Raw genomic sequence first — 18,389 nt, 5'->3', positions numbered from 1 at the left:
TACAACTGTCTCAAAGGAGTTTTGAGGCAGCAGAGGGAATACAAACTTTCACTTTTGCCTTCGACATCCTCCTGACCTTAACTAATCCTCTCATATCCCTCCTTTTGTTACATAATATACTCTCTATTTTTGGTTCCCTTTCAGGATATAAAGTTAACACCTCCAAGACTTTGGCTCTCCCCATCCTCCTCTCCCCTGACCTTTTATCTACTCTACAGCACACATACTTTTATAGATGGTGTTCTCATTACCTTAAATATTTAGGTATGAATCTGATGTCCTCATATTCTGCTCTATATGCCGCTAACTATCCCTCTCTTTTCAAAGACATCTAAACTATGCTGAAACAATGGGATGTTCACCCTATTTTATTGTTGGGTAGGATAAATGTACTGAAAATGTAAATTTTACCTAAATTACTATAACTCTATGAAACCTTACCAGTCCCCATACCTCTATCTCCACTCAAATCACTACAAAACTGGTTTCTAAACTTTATTTGGCATAACAAAGCTCACTGTATTGCTAGATCTGTTGTAATTTCCCCCTGCACCCAAGGCGGTCTAGGGGCCTCTGACATTATAAAGTATTATTATGCTGCACATTTTCACACCATTGTCTCTTGATCAAGCCAACATACCCCCAACAGGTGGACTGAAATTTAAGCAGGCTCTCTTTATGTACATCCATAATCCCTGGTATGGTTTCTATCCCTTCATAATGATAGAGTTTTGAAGCACATGTGTTTAGCACCTATGTTGTTTAGGTTGCAAGTATGGCGTACTACTTCCAAGAAGTACTCTCTCTCTTCACCGTGCCTACCCGGCAATGTTCTCTTTAAACCCCTGGTCCCTGATAATATTTCCTATGGACGCATGGCCCCGTGGGCTCAAGACACCCTTTTCCAACTACGTCACTTTGTCAATCCTATCCCCCGCAAGCTTCTTCTCTTTGATGATTTGCGGGCTAAATACCATATGCCTAAACAATTACACTACTCCTACCTCCAAATTAGACATTCTTTTTCATCTTTATCCCCATCCCTCACCTTAGATAGACCCACACACACATGGATGTTTTCCATTCCACTATGCAGAAATGGTCCCATATCTTACAAATGCCAATCCCTCTCCCCCTTTGGGAAAGGATATGGGCATCCACTTTTAAGCCATCCAGATGTGTGGGGCAGAGAGAGATCCTGATGTTTTGGTATAGGACTCCTGAAATCACACACCGCCATGACCCTTTCATCTCTTCACTTTTGTCTGCATGGGGAGCTATCCCTATTTGTTGGCTATCAGGAAACCCACCTACCTCATCCCTTCTTTTGAGCACTATAGCTGTAATTCAGAATATTTCATAGCCTCTGCTAATGATGCTATACTGCAATTTAATAAAATATTGGAACCCTGGGATCTATCTGAATACAGGTTTGATTTGCTCACTCCCTGCTGCTTTGTTTGCCCCCCACCCTCACCTCCTTGGCTATCCCATCTGTATCCCAGAGGGTCATACATCCCTCTCCCCCTCCCCCCGACCCTTCTATGATACCTCGCACAAATCGTTACATCTTATATTGTTCCCACTCTCTCATGTTTAAGAATATACACTCAATTTCACTACTAGTGTATTATTGATATATTTGGCCTCCCTTCGTTGGTCAAATTATTTTTTTGTTTTTCTTTCTTTTTGTTCCTACTGTTGCGTTTATATACATTTCTGTATGATTCTATTTCCTACTTGTATTACTGAACCCTATGTTTTCTTTAACCTCCCTGGCGGTATGATTCTTTTGGATTTTAGGTGCTGAAAGCGGTACCATTATTTTGCATGTAATTCATGTAATTTATTATATATATATATATTAATTATATATATATATATTAATATATATATATATATATATATATATGTGTATACATATATTATATATATATATATATATATATATATATATATATATATATATATATATATATATATATATATATATATATATATATAATGTATACAGTTGGTTTAGGCTGCTCATTCACAATAATTATGTATATATATATATATATATATATATATATATATATATATATACTGTATATATGTGTATATATATATATAATATATAATATATTTATATATATAATTATATATTATATATATATATATATTATATTTTTTTTTTTTACATAAAAAGTACAGTAAAACTGCAGGAAAGGGCACTGGGGGGCAATGTAATGTGATTTTTTTTTATTTTGAATCGTATCAGTGTGTTTGGTGTGTTTTACATTTGAATTTGCCGCCAGTTCCACCCCCCGGCAAACGTCATGTTGCCGGAGACGGAAGCCGGGGCTCGCAGACGATCGGGAGGAAGCTCCGCCGCCGCATACCGCTGGATCCCGGAGAAAAGGTAAGTAAAACCTCTACCAGGATCCAGCGATCTTCCTAGCGCTACCCCGAGTGTGGCTCGGGGTTACCGCTTTTGGCTCTAAAATCTAACCCAGAGTCACGCTCGGGAATACCACTAGGAAGGTTAATAAATACAAAATTATGAAAAAAAAAAAAAAACGACAAGGAAAGTAATAAGAAGTGTAAGAACGCTTTGTTATAAAATTGATCTCCAAAAAGCCTTTGACACGGTGACTTGGTCATATATTTTTAGGGTACTAGAAAGATGGGGCTTCAGCCCCAAATTTTTGAAAATCCTGCCTTCAATCTATTCCAACTCTAGGGCCAGGTATGGCTCCAAGGTCGTTACTCAGAATCTTTCAGCATTTAGAAGGGCACTAGACAGGGCTGCCCTCTCCTGCCCATAATTTTCACTATAGACATTGAAACTCTGGCTATAGCCATCAGAAACCACCATGATATTCGGGGGGTACTTTGTGGCCCTCAGGAGCAAAAATGTGCTTTATTTGCAGATGATCTCCTTCTTTTTGTTACCTCTCCCTTTATCTTGACCCTCAATATTTTTAAACTGCTGTGGGAATTTGGAATAGCATCAAGCCTTCAAGTAAATGTCTCTAAAGCTATAGCATTAAATATCTTGGTCCCAAATTCTTTGATGGAGCATCTACAGCAGGGGTCTTCAAATTATGGCCCTGCAGGTGTTCAGGAACTACAATTCCCATCATCCCTAGTCATGGCTATGAATGTCAGAGCTTTACAATGCCTCATGGGATGTGTAGTTCCGCAACAGCTGGAGGGCAGTAGTTTGAGGATCCCTGGTCTACAGCAACACTTCTCCTTTTCTTAAAATTACATTTCCATTCCATATCTGGGGTCAATTTGGCCCAAATTTCCATTCCATATTTGGAGGTTAATTTGGCCCCCAGTGTTGACCTATTATACTCAGCTAACTATCCTCTCATGTTTAAAAAGCCAATGGAGGACTTAACCACATGATCCAAACATGATCTCTCCTGGCTAGGTCGAATCTACTTAAAATTACACTCTTACCTCGCCTCCTTTACCTCTTCAGGTCCCTGCCTATCCCGATCAAGAAAGCAGCACTGACAAAGGTCATCGCTGTTCTAAGGATATACTTTTTAGACCAAAAACTCAAGGGGAATTGGCGCTTCCTATTATATGGTGGTACTATCATGCAGCACAATTGGCTCCTATCTCTATTGTCTATTCTTGCAGCCCTAAGCAGGATTGGCTCCTAATGAAAAGGCAAGCAGTTCCCCATCATACCATAGACTTTCTACTCTAGAGCCCAACCAAACCTAAACCCCCGGTCTTAGCTCCTACCTTATCACACTTCTTAGCCCTATATGATCTCCTGAATAAAGATTCCTTGTTAATATCGGATCTCCGTTCATTAGCGCACCTTTCCCCCTGGCCTTTCCCCTTGGTATGAACATTAATGCCTTTAAATGGTGGCCTAATAAGGGATTATTTCGAATAGGCCATTACGTTAACTCAATGGGTCCCCTTACTGTTGGACATTATGTAAGCAAACTAGAGATGCCTACCTCGGAGGGAGGGGTTCAGGCTATCCCAGATTTCACACTTTCTGCTCTCATTTGGTCCAACGAAACTGATCCCCCAAAATTGACGGCATATGAAACCACGAGATTGACGGCATATGAACAATGATGCTCAAACATTATGGATCAGAGGGGGGTATATCCATTATCTACTCATCTACTGGCTGGAGCATTGGTTAAACCTACTTATGCTTGGTCCTGGGAAGAGGTTCCTGAGGAAAAATGGGCATCAGACATGTGGTATCATTGCTTTCAATGCTCCTTCAAGGTGATGAACAACCTCCCCAATGTGTTTCAGAAGTTGCAATCTTTTGGGCCCCCTATATCACACATGGTGGTCCTGCCCCTGAATTAGAGATTATCTGGAACACATTTTTCCAAATGATGCGTAGGGTTACGGACGCTGCAATTCCACAAAATACTATAATAGCTCTCCTTAATCACAAGGTGGAGAATCTGTCCAAATATACTCAGGCACTTGTTTTTTTTTGCTTCTTGGAGTCAAAATGAAAATTGCAAAATCTTGGAAAAAGACTTCTGTCACACTGTCAAATGTTAAATGAAAAATTTCCTGGATCATGGCGGAAGAACAATTAGTCTGCATACTCCAGGATAAGGTCTGGGCCTTTGAAATGATATGGGAACCATGGGCAGTTTACACCCATATCCCTCTTTATCCTGGATTTCTGGCCCCATAGATGACATCTGTACTAGGTGGCTTGCTACCTCTCTTCCTCTGTGCTTTGTCTTCCCCATCTTTCTTTCTGGGACATCCTGATCCTTGCTCTCTCCTGTCTCTTTTGATTTTATTTATTTTGTGAGGGTATCAAGACACAGCATGACAAGGGCAATATCTCAGGAAATCCGACCTTTATCGGTTCCTGGGGACTGAGGGACATGTTCGCATTACTGCTCACAGTCCTATCTGGGAGGTGGGGTTCCCCCAAGGTCCCCTGATGTGAAACATGTGACCCTTCACAACACTTTATTACAATACGTAATTCCATGTTTCATAGGTTTGCTAGTGAGTTTGTTTTTTGACATGGTCCCCCTTATAGGGTTTATATATTCCATGGCTACCCTATATACCCAATGAGAAATGGCACACCAGCATCTCAGCAGATATCGAATAGATCGTAGGTTGCAGACCAAAAAAATACAGAAGGCAAATTATATGTTCATCTCTTGCATATGCTTATTTAAAAAACCCACTCTGTGTATTCCCAATGGTTTGTTTTTACCTGATTGAGCCCTTAATTATTTGTTATATGCTTACATTATATGTACCCATGTTTTGTTTGTTTTTGAAAAGGACAACAAAGTTAATAGGGGACTGGAAGACCTCTGTTATAAGTAGAGTTGGGCCAAACACCCCATTGTTTTGTTCGCACCAGAACTCCTGAACCTATAAAAAGTTTGAAGCTCCATTAAAGTCTATGGGGCCTGAACTTGAAAAAAAAAAAGTCAGCATTTTGAATGCTTATATGCAAGTTATTGGTCATAAAAAGGGGGCTCGGGTAGCACCCTGGGGACATGTATTGATGCAATTTTTTAAAAAAGATCGATTTTACAGAAGCAGGGATTTTAATGATGCTTAAAATGAAACAATCAAAATAAAACATCCCTATAAATTTAGTGCCTTGGGGGTTTGTCAAGTGCCTGGTCAGTGAGCCTGATGTGTAGAGGAGGGCCTCTCGTACAACTCCGGCTCTAGGACCACTGATAGTGAGACAGCAGCCACAGGAGCATGATGATGTAGGAGTACCTGTAATCAGTCCAGTAGTTTGCGTGGCTGCAGTAGAAGGCAGCTGGTCGGGAAGATGGACATAGATGGTAGACAGCAGGATGGTCGGGTCACAAGCCAAGTCAGTACCAGAATAACAGTAAGGCAGGATTAGAAGGCAGAAGCAAAATCCAATAGACAAGCCGGGGTCAGGGTATGAAGCAGACAATCACAGGTTATGGATAAGCTGGATCAAGATCAGAGGTCACACTGAATCAGGAACGATACACAGAAGCTGCAGACCAAACAATAATGAGTCCATGCAGAAGGGCAGTTTAAATAGCCAGCCTGGTGCCATCATTAGTGACAGGTGCGCAAACGCTCGTACGCATGCGCGTATGCCTATGCGTGCTCCCTAACCCACGAACAAGAACGTCTGCTTGAGCAGTTGCTGGTCTTCGCATGCGCGTATGCACGTGCTGAGGTACTCCATCTTTCTTATGAACCAGACTTCTCTGACAGGGTCCCTTTAGTCTGCCTGTAAAGTGGTGCATCTGTATCATTTATATAACCTGCTGCAGCAAAACAAAAATGAAAAACAGAAAAAAATGGACATAAAATGACATTTAAATTGCCAGGAATACATTATTATTGCCGGCGATACAAAAATGTTAAAAAAAGGCAGCCTTACCTAATATATGTGCAAAAAAATGTAGAAATCAGCGCAAATAATGAAAATACATATAACAGCAGCTATACCAAAACTTTTTCACTTAAAAAGTAAATGAATGTATATAATAAGGGGGTACAGCGCTAAAGTGAATAGTGCAACCAAAGTGCTAAAATTTATATAAAGTGAAGACGTGCTTATTACAATACCTGCAATGATGGGTAATCATGCTATACTCAAATAATAATCAATAAAAATAATCCAATATATATATATATATATATATATATATATATATATATATATATATAATAATATTCACTCAGTGCAAAGTAGCAAAGGTGCAAAATTAATATAGTGCATAGAAAGTTCTGTAAAGAAGTCCATATTACTGTGTGCTCGTGACACCACCACCAAAAGCAGCAGGTTGGCCTCTCACCTTATATATGAATAAAGGAAGCAATGGATCCTTAATGAGGGGTGGGTCCAATGGCCATACTCTTAGTGATCAATCACTGGAATGCCGGTATGGAGAGCTCAGTACATAACGGAATACATGTAAAAAGATGGCACATAAAACAGCACAATCACAGCTTGTGCGGGCTGTCAGAACATCTCATGGAGTGAAAGAGGAGCCATGCTGCTGTAATATATACCTAACTCTTATAGAGTTGCTTAGGGCCATACTGATTGGTGAAGCTGTCTTACCCCTCTCTGCCCTCCGGGTGTATCTCATTCAGGATTGGACAACTTCCTCCTCTCCTAGCTTAGCATAACTCAGCCCCTTGTTAGCACCTCCTCTCTTTTGGATGGAAAATTGAATTATGCTAGCTGCCCTCCTCTTGAATTGGGGCTTTAGATATACAAGGTCATATCCTGGGCAAGTTGTCCATTCCTCAACAGATGGCCATCTTCATTGCATTACTAAAAAGAGCATCTTTGAAAGAGAAGCCAAGATAAAGAAGGAAGTGACACAGCCTATTATCAATTATTATCTTGGTCCCGTAAGGTCTGTGAAAAGGAACTTAATTATGGTATTTTACTACCTCGCATACCAGTTTATTTATTTACGTGTAAATAGCGGACACCTTCCTGTTAGCCCAAGCTGACCTTCTTGCACTTCAAACGGACTTGCTAAATCAATTACTAACGCCTGCAGATTCGTTTCACACAACTTAACTTCATATAATTTTATATCAACTATTAGTTGAAATCAAAACCCAATATCTCATATATATATATATATATATATATATATATATATATATATATATATACACATTGCAATGTTTGGGGAATCAGCTGGATCGCAGGACAAAGGCGTTGCAATCAAAGAAATGTTTATTAACTTAACCACTTCAATATGGGCCACTTTTCCCTTTTTCCGCCCAGGCCAATTTATAGCTTTTAGCACTGTTGCATTTTGAATGACAATTGCGCGGTCATGCAACACTGTACCTAAAGCAAATTTATGTCCTTTTTTTTCCCACAAATATATCTTTCTTTTGGTGGTATTTGATCACTGAAAGGTTTTTTCTTTTTTGCTAAACAATTAAAAAAAGACTAAAAAGTTTGGGGAAAAAAAAAGTTTTTTTTGTTTATGTTATAAAATTTTGTAAATAGATAAATTTTTTCCTGCACTGATGAGGCCACACTGACAGGCACTGATGAGGAGGCCCTGATGGGTGGCATTGATGGGGTGGCACTAATATGTGGCACTGATAGGCGGCACTGATATGTGGCACTGATAGGTAGCACTGATATGCAGCATTGCTGGGCACTGATAGGCAGCACTGATAGACGGCAGTGATGGGCACTGATAGGTGACACTGATGGGCGGCACTGATGGGCACTGATAGGCAGTACTGGTGGGCATTAATTGGCACTTGTAGGCTGCACTGATAGATGACAATGATATGCACTGGTGGGCAGCACTGATGGGGAGGGCGCTGGTGGGAAGCACTGATGGGGAAGGCATTGGCGGGTTCCCTGAGCCCTGATTGCCATCCCTGGTGGCCATGGTGGGCATCCCTGGGGTCATGGGTTGGCATCCCTATGGTCATAGGTGGGCATCCCTGGTGGCTCTGCACTGGTAATCAAGCCAAGGGTCTGCACTGGTAATCAATGCTCTGAAGAAAATCGATCAATGGCACTTCCTATTTACTATGTGACCAGCTGTGATTGGACACAGCTGGTCACATGGTAAAGAGCCTACGTCATAGGCTCTTTACCGAGATCGGAGATGCGGTGTGTCAGAGTGACACACCGCAGCACCAATCGCCGCTCAGCTCAGGGGGCACACAGAGCGCATTATCCTGCCACCGTCATATGACGGTGTGTCAGGATAATACAACCACCTTCCTGCTGTCAATTCCCTATAGGGCGGGTGGGAAGTGGTTAAACAGGCTTCATAGCAGCAAAAAAACACAACAAGGAAAAACAGTCTCACCGACTTGAAGAGTTCAGATCTGCTTGTGCAGTCAAACAGTCCCCACTTTTTCAGAGCGTAACTTCCCCTGGCAACAGGTTCCCAGTCAGCACACTGACATGCACACTCCCGGCTGTACAAAAGTCCACCATCCACCATCCACAGTCTCCTCTATAATCCACCACACCAATCTCCAAACTTCCTGTCTTTCTTAAACCCACTTCCTCTGATCAATGAGTTAACCCCTTTTGTTCCCTTAAAGGGACCACAGCCCAAACAGAGGGGAAATATAGGACCCACCCTCGACGACGTGTACAATATATATATATATATATATATATATATATATATATATATATATATATATATATATATATATATATATATATATATATATATATATATATATATATATATATATATATATAGATATATATATATATAGATATAGATATATATATATATATATATATATATATATATACACACACATATCTATTTACAGTTGCTAATGGAGATTACACATAAACTCCGCATAAGGTCCGCATAACAGTCCTTTTATAAAAATACTACACTATGAAGAATATATTCAATATTGCTGACCGGTGGAGAGGAGAATATACAGTGAGCCACAGTGGGGAATTACTTGGTTTTAAATGCTGTCAGACCTGTATGGTCTAAATGGGAGGTGAGCTGCTAGAGCACACAGTGTGGATTTTTAGATGGTGTATGGGAGTGTGGTCACATCACACAAGAAGCTTAAAGTATAACTCCACTTTTGTTGAGAAAAACATTCCCCCTCAGGGTGATCTAAGTATTACAAGGATTTTAACACATTTTGTTGCAGATTCCTACCTTTTGTTATTCTGAAGAAATCCCAGTGTGTTTGTCTGTGTCCATGTGGGAAAGTGAGTCTAATGGGAGTGGTTTTATGATTATCAATCAGCTGTGCACTAATGAGGAAAGCTGCTGGGCTTGCATCCCTTTAGGTGTAATTTCCTATTAGAAGAATTCACCAAAAATTACATTTTTGTTGCAGGGGATGCCTAAAATCTGACTTGTATCTTAGTGAAGACTTCTGGGAAAATTGGTGAGCCATTCACACAAGCAGAAAATTATGTTTCTGGGGGCGTTCTGTACACATTCTGTGTACAGAACACCTCCAGGTAGCCATATTGCATTGCATTTTCAGAAAATTACAGAGCTATAGATTTAAAGAGAAAGGTAATTTTTAATAATATTCAATTACAATATGACTATACGCTAGAGTATTGCTTTATTTAATTACTATTTTTTCCACACGCAAGTGGAGTTACCCTTTTAACTGATATGCACTTTATCATCACTGAACTTTAATTTACTTATTAATGGACACTTGATTTCTAGAATTTAAGCACTAAAATGGAATATACTGTATATTGCAACTTAATTGATAAATTCTAATTGTTGATATATTATATACTGTATATTGCAACTTTATTGATAAATTCTAATTGTTGATATATTAAATTGGTTCATTTGTTTATTTGTTCATTTGCACAATTTTTTGAAGCACTGGTGATTTGAATGCACCACACAATAGAGTTACCTCAAACCTTTTTTTTTTTTTTTTAATTGCTATATGAAATTATTCCATTTATTTAATTGCTTATTTGCTGAATTTTCTGAAGCACCAATGGTTTAGATTCACTACCCAGAGGGGTTAGTTTTATGTTGGAAGATAGATGATTTATATATTTGGTATATGTTAATCATTTTACCCTCTGTAACTACAGTAATTTGGGATTTTTCACCCAATAGGTAATTTTGAATCTTTGTTTTTACATGTGGGGGTACATTGAACGTTGTGAGCAGCTTCTTTTAATCACTATCATTTGATTATTATTTAAACAACTTGCTGAAAGTGGTAGTGCATAGTGCCTCCTATATATCATTCTAGCACTAGACTCCCTCTATAAATCTGAAGTGGTTACCTGTAAAGGCTTTTAAAGCATTTCTAAACAATAGAAAAATTTACGTTGTGTGCACAATTTAAAAACATTACATGTTTGGTAACTATTTACACGGCGTAACATCATTTTTTATATTTTACAAAAACATTGTGTTTTGAATTGTGTTTTTTTGGTTTGTTTGTGCATTAAAATTCAAATAATGTTTATCCTCCAGCTGCGCAAATACCGCGTGTCATAAAAATGGCAAAAAGCCACCAATTTATTCTATGGCGCCTCTGCTTTAAAAAATATATAATGTTTGGGGGTTCTATGACATTTTCTAGCAAAAAAAAATATTTGTTACATTTAAACAAAAAGTGTCAGAAATGGCCTGGAGCTGACGTGGATATACAGGGATATAGAATATGATATATATATTTTTTTTTACTTGAACGCACACACACAGGATAAACTGGATGGACTGGTGTTTTTATTCAACACCAACTATACAACTATGTGCATTTTGAGGGACCTTTGTGACATGTGTGCTATTTTCTTTAAAAAAAAAAAAAAAAGAATCAGAAGGGAGATGTCATTTGCTGGCAAATTAAAGTAGTTTTAAAGGCTGAAGATTTTTTTTATCTTAATGTATTCTTGTATCAATTGTGGATTTTTTACAAATGTTCCCAATACATGTGTAATAATAATAAACTCTCACCCACAGGTGGTTCTAAAATGGCTGCCGCATATTTAATGAACCATGTGCTTGCAGGGGGGGAGGTGCAGCCATGTGTGGATGACCTCACTACCTAGGAGTGGTCAAAAGATATGACCACATCCTGTGGGAGGTCTTTCTGTGTACAGGATTATAAAAGGGTCAATTTGCATGAGAAAGCTTTCTTCTACCTCACCCTTTGGCCCTTTCACATCCATTATGATGTAGCCTTGTTTGTTTGTTCGTTTGGAAGGTTGGCTGTTTGGAAACATGCGGCCAAGACCCCTTTTTGTTGCAGAGCTAAATTGGACGCTGTTACAACTACCAAAGCTAAGTATTCAATATTCTTGGGACAAGGGTTGTATGTTTAAAGTGTATTTGTTCATGGAAACTTTTATGTGTAAGGGATCTTTATGTATTATGATGTCCAGTAATGGTAACTTTTAAGATGTGTAAGGAAGCTTTGTGTTTATGATTTCCAGTAAAGTTTTGTTTTATGCTTTTCTATCAAAACTGCTCTTGGTGCCTGCATTCATTCTAAATATTCACGAGATATGTCAGTGGCTGTCCAGTATACCTGAATTATAAATTTTGTTGTTATCCACCATTTGATACAATTCTCTTTTTTTATAATTGTAATTTTTATTGGAAATATAAACAGGTAATTTGAACAGACAGGGGGTAGGAAACCCCAAAGACAACAACATTGCAAGGCAATTAAAAAAAAAGTCCCAGTAGATATGCAAATAGAAAATAACAAAACAATACAAAGCACACGTCAAGCCATAAAAAAACAATTATGTAATTGACCTGATGAAACGAGAGGTTAATCAGGAGACCAAGATATACTTATATCAGGGCAGAATCCTGAAGGTCTCAAACTGCCCAGATAGCATTAAAGCGAGAAACTTCGTCATGGACCCTACCCATAAGGAATTTCATCCCCAGCACCAAACAGTGAAAAAGGGCAGCATCAGGAGATCCCGTCTGTCGCCAGTGCAACGGGATTGCTCTCCTGGCCGCAACCAGAAGGTGAGATATCAATCGCTTGGTAGGCTTGGAAACCCCGGGGAAAGGAAGGCCCAAAAGATAATGAAGGGGATCTAGCGGAAAGGACAGGCCCGTCACAGACTGTATCTTTGACCCCACCATGGCCCAAAAAGGTTGTATGAGAGGACACTGCCAAAAAATATGATACAGCATGCCCAAACCAGTGCCGCAACACCAGCAAGTGGCCGGGCACGATGGGTCAATCCTATGCAATTTAGCTGGGGTTCTATACCAAAACAACAACATTTTTAATGTGGTGTCTCTCTGCACCACACACCTGGAGGACTTAAAAGCAGCCGACCAAATTTTGTCCCACATCTGCAGTGAAATGGGTTTCTGTAGTATTTCAGACTATTTGCGCATATAGAGGTGAGTATCCTCTGCCAATGGCTGAGCATCATGTAAAATATTGTAAATAGTGGATACTAAACGTCTCTGGTGAGGCTCCTGCGCCGTCAACTGTTCAAAGGCCGTGGGCCTCTCCAGAATCAAGGATCTCATCATGGAATGAAACAAGTGAAGAACCTGCAGGTAAAAATAAAAAGTATGTTTAGGGATGTTAAATTTCTCCTGCAAGGTTTCAAAGGGATATATGGTGCGTGAGACCGGGTGAACAAGATTACGAAGCTGAAACAGTGGAGCCTGCATGCATGTCCACACCCGTCCCACCTGCAAACTATCAGGAATAGAAGGGTAAAACAAAACACTAGTGAGCGGTGGGCATGGCAAAGAGAGAGAGAGCACCTACGATAACACCTAAGCCATACATCTAGGGAACAAAGCATGGGGGCAAGGCACATACCCCTCAAAATTCTATCCGAGTGCAGATTAGCTGACCACAATAGAAAACAAGGGTGGACCGGGAAAATCATACCCCGCTCAATCTCCGACCACAGGTTGGGGGCCACCAGAGAAGACCAGGAGGCCCCCACCCGGAGGTGGGATGCAAAATAATATTTAACTATATCTGGTGCCCCCAGCCCGCTTCTCCGATGCGGGGAGAAAACAACCGAGCTGGCTATTCTGTGGACCTTATCGTTCCAAATGAAATTTACAAAGCTACGCTGCAAGGTTTTTAGCTGTGACATAGGGAACTGAACCGGTAGGGTGTCAAAAAATAAAGTAGTCTAGGCAAAATGGACATTTTGAGGACATTGATCCGGCCTAAGAGAGAAAGGGGATATCCCATCCACTGATGTAGGGAACCTAGGATCTCCCGAAACAGGGGGACAAAGTTGTGTTGATAGAGGGTATCGTAAGAGGGTGTAAGCTTAATTCCCAAATATGAAAGGAAAGAAGTGCACCAATGATAGGGGTAGGACCGCCGCTGCAGTTGGGACAGGAGATCCGGGGGTATATGAAGTGGTAGAGCTTCCATTTTTGTAGTATTAAGTTTATACCTGGATATGGTGCTGAAAGAGGACAACACAGCATGGAGGGATGGCAAAGACAGCAAGGGATTAGTCAAAGTCAGGAGAATGTCGTCCACAAATAATGATAAGGTGTATTCCCTCTGCCTCATCAGTACCCCTCTGATGTCCGGGTGTTGTCTAATGGCCTCTGCCAGGGGCTCCAAGCAAAGTATAAATAGCAAGGGAGACAAAGGGCACCCCTGACGGGTACCATTATGCATCACAAACGAGGGTGACATAAAAGCAGACGACATCCGTACCTGGGCCGTAGTTGGCGAGTATAAGGCCTCCAGTGCCCTGTAAAAGGAGCCCTGAAAGCCATACCGCAGTAGAGTCACAAAAAGGTACGGCCAACTCAAGCGATCAAACGCCTTTTGGGCATCCAAACTCAGCACCAAAGCCAGGAGGTGTGAATTGGGGATGGGGAGTCTTCCCTTGAACCAGGGAGGCATACAACGCTAATAAGTGAGGCGCCAGGATGGGTTGGAAGTTTTTATAATAAAGGTACGTCAAACCATCCGGACCAGGGGATTTTCAGGAGGGGAGCTCCTTAATCGTGGCGGCCAGTTACTCCACTGATATGTCAGCGTTCAGCTTGGATAAAGCAGAGGCGGACAACCTGGGGAGGGACAGGTCACCAAAAAACTCATCGAAACGTTCTTGAGTAAAAGTAAAGCGGTTTTCAGAAGTAAGGCAATTATAAAGCTTGCTATAAAAAGCACCAAACACTTTAGCCATTAGTGTAGGGACAATGCGTAGGGGTACCATCAGGCTGGACTAAGAGGTCAGGGACCGAATGGAAGGGACGGGGCCTAAGATTATTAACTAACATCTTGTGCGGTTTGTTAGAGACTTCGTAAAATTTCTGCTTAGCCCAAGATAAAGATTTGGCAACTTTCGACAGGTCCAGGGACTTAATAAGTTCCTGGAGTTGTACAACTTTCCTAAGCTTCAACACCGAGGGGGAGCCCACAAGCCGAGATTCCTCCGACCGCAAATCGGCCAGCAGGGAGGCCCTAAGACAACCGGCCTCCTTCTTCATCCTGAAGCCCTCAGCAATGCAAGAGCCCCGGAAAACGGCCTTGTGCGCCTCCCAGAGCGTGGAAACATCATCCACAGAACCCTCAGTAAGAGTGAAAAATTCCACCAAGCCAGCAGCCAGTCTATCATGTATGACCGGACTCTGGAGAAGGCGTTCATTTAGACTCCAATGACAAGCCCTTGCGGAGGTAGGGGCGAGAGACAGATCTAGAACCACAGGTGTGTGGTCCGACCAGGTAATCGGGAGAATGTTACAGTTTACTGTGCAGGGGAGGAGAGGGGCGGAAATAAAGAAGTGATATAGTCTAGAGTGCATTTTATGTGCTGCAGAGAAGAAAGTAAACTGTTTAGAGGTGGGATGCTTAGCCCGCCAGGAATCAAAAAGTTTATGTGCCCGTACACACTTACGGAAGGCCCTGGACTGGGCCATCAGGCGACGGGTTAATGTATTCTCTGTGTGAAGCTCCCACTCAGTCCCCCTTATACTTACTTGAGCCCAATCTCTGTCTAGCACTGGGCTGTGGCTCTGTTTGCTCTCTCCCTCCTCATAGGCTCATTGGCTCCCACTGCTGTCATTCACAACCAGCGAGAGGGGTGCACAAACTTTGAAACCATAGAACATTGTGTCTATGGACATACAGAACAAGCTTGGAACCAAGCTGGCATGAGTGCCCCCATAGCAAGTGACTTGCACTGGTCGGCACTCGGCAGGGGAGAGGAGGCGCTGGCGTGCCTACCACGTGGAGAGGCGGTTGGTTATACTGTTAGTGACCGGGCTCATTTCTCTGGCAACAGAACTTTGGCTTCTAATAAGCACTCCTTTCTTAAGTGGGGAATGCACCGTTTTGATTCCCTATGGATCACTCGAGACATTGAGCATTAATTTATGCTGTGCAGCCAACAAGGGCCAAACCTGTAGGAATCACATGTGATACGTCTCCACCTGGACCAGATATCTTTTTCTGGCATAAAGATTTCGCTTACTCAAGCATGTCTGTTCAATGGACAAGGGTAAAAGGAATCGTCTGAGGAAGCGACATGAGCGAAACGCGTCGCGATTCCAGAATTTCCACTGATATATCCCATATCATTTTGTACTAGTATCATGAATCTATCATGACTCATTAATTATCTTTCAACAATCGCCTTTGATCTCAGAGGCTGGTTGGGATTCAGTGGTTTACCTGTATTGTCTTATGTACATGCATTATTTGCTTTATGAATTTACACCTTTTTGATATTTATATAAGATTTTTAAGCCTATACTAATAAATGCTATATTTTTTATATATCTTTGGTGTATTCATTTTCATCAGGATCTCCACTCCTAGCCTTAAAAGTCCCATTTCTATGTGAGAGACTGTAGAGACCCCAGCTAGCTGTGGGATCTTCTCATCCCTCTCTCTTTGTCTTTTTATATACGTTCCAGGGATGTGGCAGGAGTACCCTCAGTATATCTCACTTATTTTCTACATTGAGTACCTCTTCAACTGGGGAGTCTGAGGTCTCTCTTATCCCCCTTCCCCATTTTTGATATAGTCTAGCATCTGGAAGTTGATACCACTATGGTTCTATTAATTATAGGCTTACTTTGAATTTATTTGTGAGTATGATGTGCATATATATTTTTAATAAACCATTGTTGCAAAGGTAATGCGCTAGGCTGGTGCGCCCTCTGTATTTTTTCTTTTTTTGAGCTAAAGACTATTAGATTGTAAGCTCTAATGAGCAGGACCCTCTGATTCCTCCTGTATTGAATTGTATTGTAACTGTACTGTCTGCCCTCAAGTTCTAAAGTGCTGCGCAAACTGTCGGCGCTTTATAAATTCTGTATAATAATAATAATAACAAAAAAGAGAGTAAGGGCACTGGTTGGATTTTGACCTGTTTTTTTGGTTTGGTTATTGCAGCTCCAGTCTAGCAGTCTAGAGTGTCCAGTTGGTAGCATTGTATGTTAGATAGGTAGGTAGGTTTGCAAATATGTTAAACCATTAAATGTTGATCCCAATTAAGTGTCAAAGTGAAGAAAAATCAAGAACACATTTTTTTGCTCATCAAAACCATAGCATTTTATTCAGGTATATTTTTTTTAACATTTTCTTTTCAAACTATCCAAACAACTAGAAAAATATGAAATTAATAAGACTCATCTCAGACATACTGTATGTCAACAGATGTACAGAATCATTAACACCATATGGAATTTAAGGAATGTTACTACGCATTTGCCCTCATGTTGTGAGTAGTAACTGATGTAATGAATATTTTTTTAAATATAATTTATGAAAAGTTGTAAAAACAAATGTATATCATTTCATTATAATTGCTTCAGATCTACCTATCTACTGTACGTATCTGTCTACCTATTTATCTATGAATCAAGAAAACCTATTAGAAAAAAACTGTGTGCAGGTGTTACTGTGCTGTGTCAAACAGAAAAAAAATCTTGAAGTAACAAATTATCCTATTCAACCCTTGTTGCCACATGTATGGTGTGCATTATTGAATTACATTTTTACATTTGGGGTTGCCATATCGCCGAGCAGCTTCCGGTGCATGCGCTGTGCTGCCCGCGGTAGTGAGGTGTGATAACGATGGAAGCCGAGCAGAGCACAGAGGGCGGACAGAGCCAGAGAATAGTAGAAAATGAAAAGACAAGCACAGAAAAAGCCTCCAAGCAGAAGGTGGATTTACAAGCCTTGCCCACACGAGCATATCTTGACCAAACTGTGGTTCCAATACTTTTACAGGGTCTTTCAGTGCTGGCAAAAGAAAGACCTCCAAATCCAATAGAATTTTTAGCATCTTACCTCTTAAAGAATAAGACTCGATTTGAAGACAGAAGCTAATAAAGTTTTGGGATTCATTCAGACACAATGCATCATGCCCAGCAGCAAAGAACTTATTCTCCTTTCAACATTATTGAACTCCACCAAAATATTTTTTTCAGCAAAATATTTTTTTCAGCTGTAATTGGTTTTATTTCATCTTTTGACATTTTTTTTTCCCCATACCCCTGTGCGTATTTTGTTTTTTCTTTTCTTTTTTTTTTTTTTTTCAATATTTTATTTATTCATTCAAAGAGAAAAACAAAAACAAAAAGAAACTGACATTTCACATCAAAGTAATTACATCAATACATAGTCATCAGCAATCAGTCATGTCTCTCTCAGAAACAAAAACAGAAGATAGGCATATAAACGCTCAATAACAGTATATCTATATCAGCAGGATACTAAGATATTGTCCTTCATTATGCAGTCTGACATACCAAATTTTCAAAAATAATAAAATAAGCTATATAATTCCTGCATTGATAATATTGTTCATTATGCCTTCCTTTTTCTCTCCTTTTTTTTTTTCTTCCCTTTTTTCCCCTCCTCCTCCCTCCCCATCCTCCCCTCCCCTTTATAACAGAGAAAAAAAAAGGGCA

The 18,389-nt window shown here is 40.3% G+C and overlaps 1 protein-coding gene across 1 annotated transcript; it reads left to right on the top strand.

The window, feature by feature from the left end:
* Positions 1 to 17,487: 17,487 nt before the first annotated feature.
* Positions 17,488 to 17,901, top strand: LOC309556796 (protein dpy-30 homolog). The gene has a single exon (XM_082259311.1). The coding sequence runs from the start codon at positions 17,551 to 17,553 to the stop codon at positions 17,803 to 17,805; it is 255 nt and encodes an 84-aa protein (XP_082115437.1). The 5' UTR covers positions 17,488 to 17,550; the 3' UTR covers positions 17,806 to 17,901.
* Positions 17,902 to 18,389: the final 488 nt, after the last annotated feature.

The sequence above is a fragment of the Pelophylax lessonae genome (genome assembly GCF_965119305.1).
Source record: "Pelophylax lessonae genome assembly, chromosome: 5".
Lineage (NCBI taxonomy): Eukaryota > Metazoa > Chordata > Amphibia > Anura > Ranidae > Pelophylax > Pelophylax lessonae.
The sequence above is the reverse complement of the archived record's forward strand: the minus strand, read 5'-3'. Positions and strand labels throughout refer to the sequence as shown.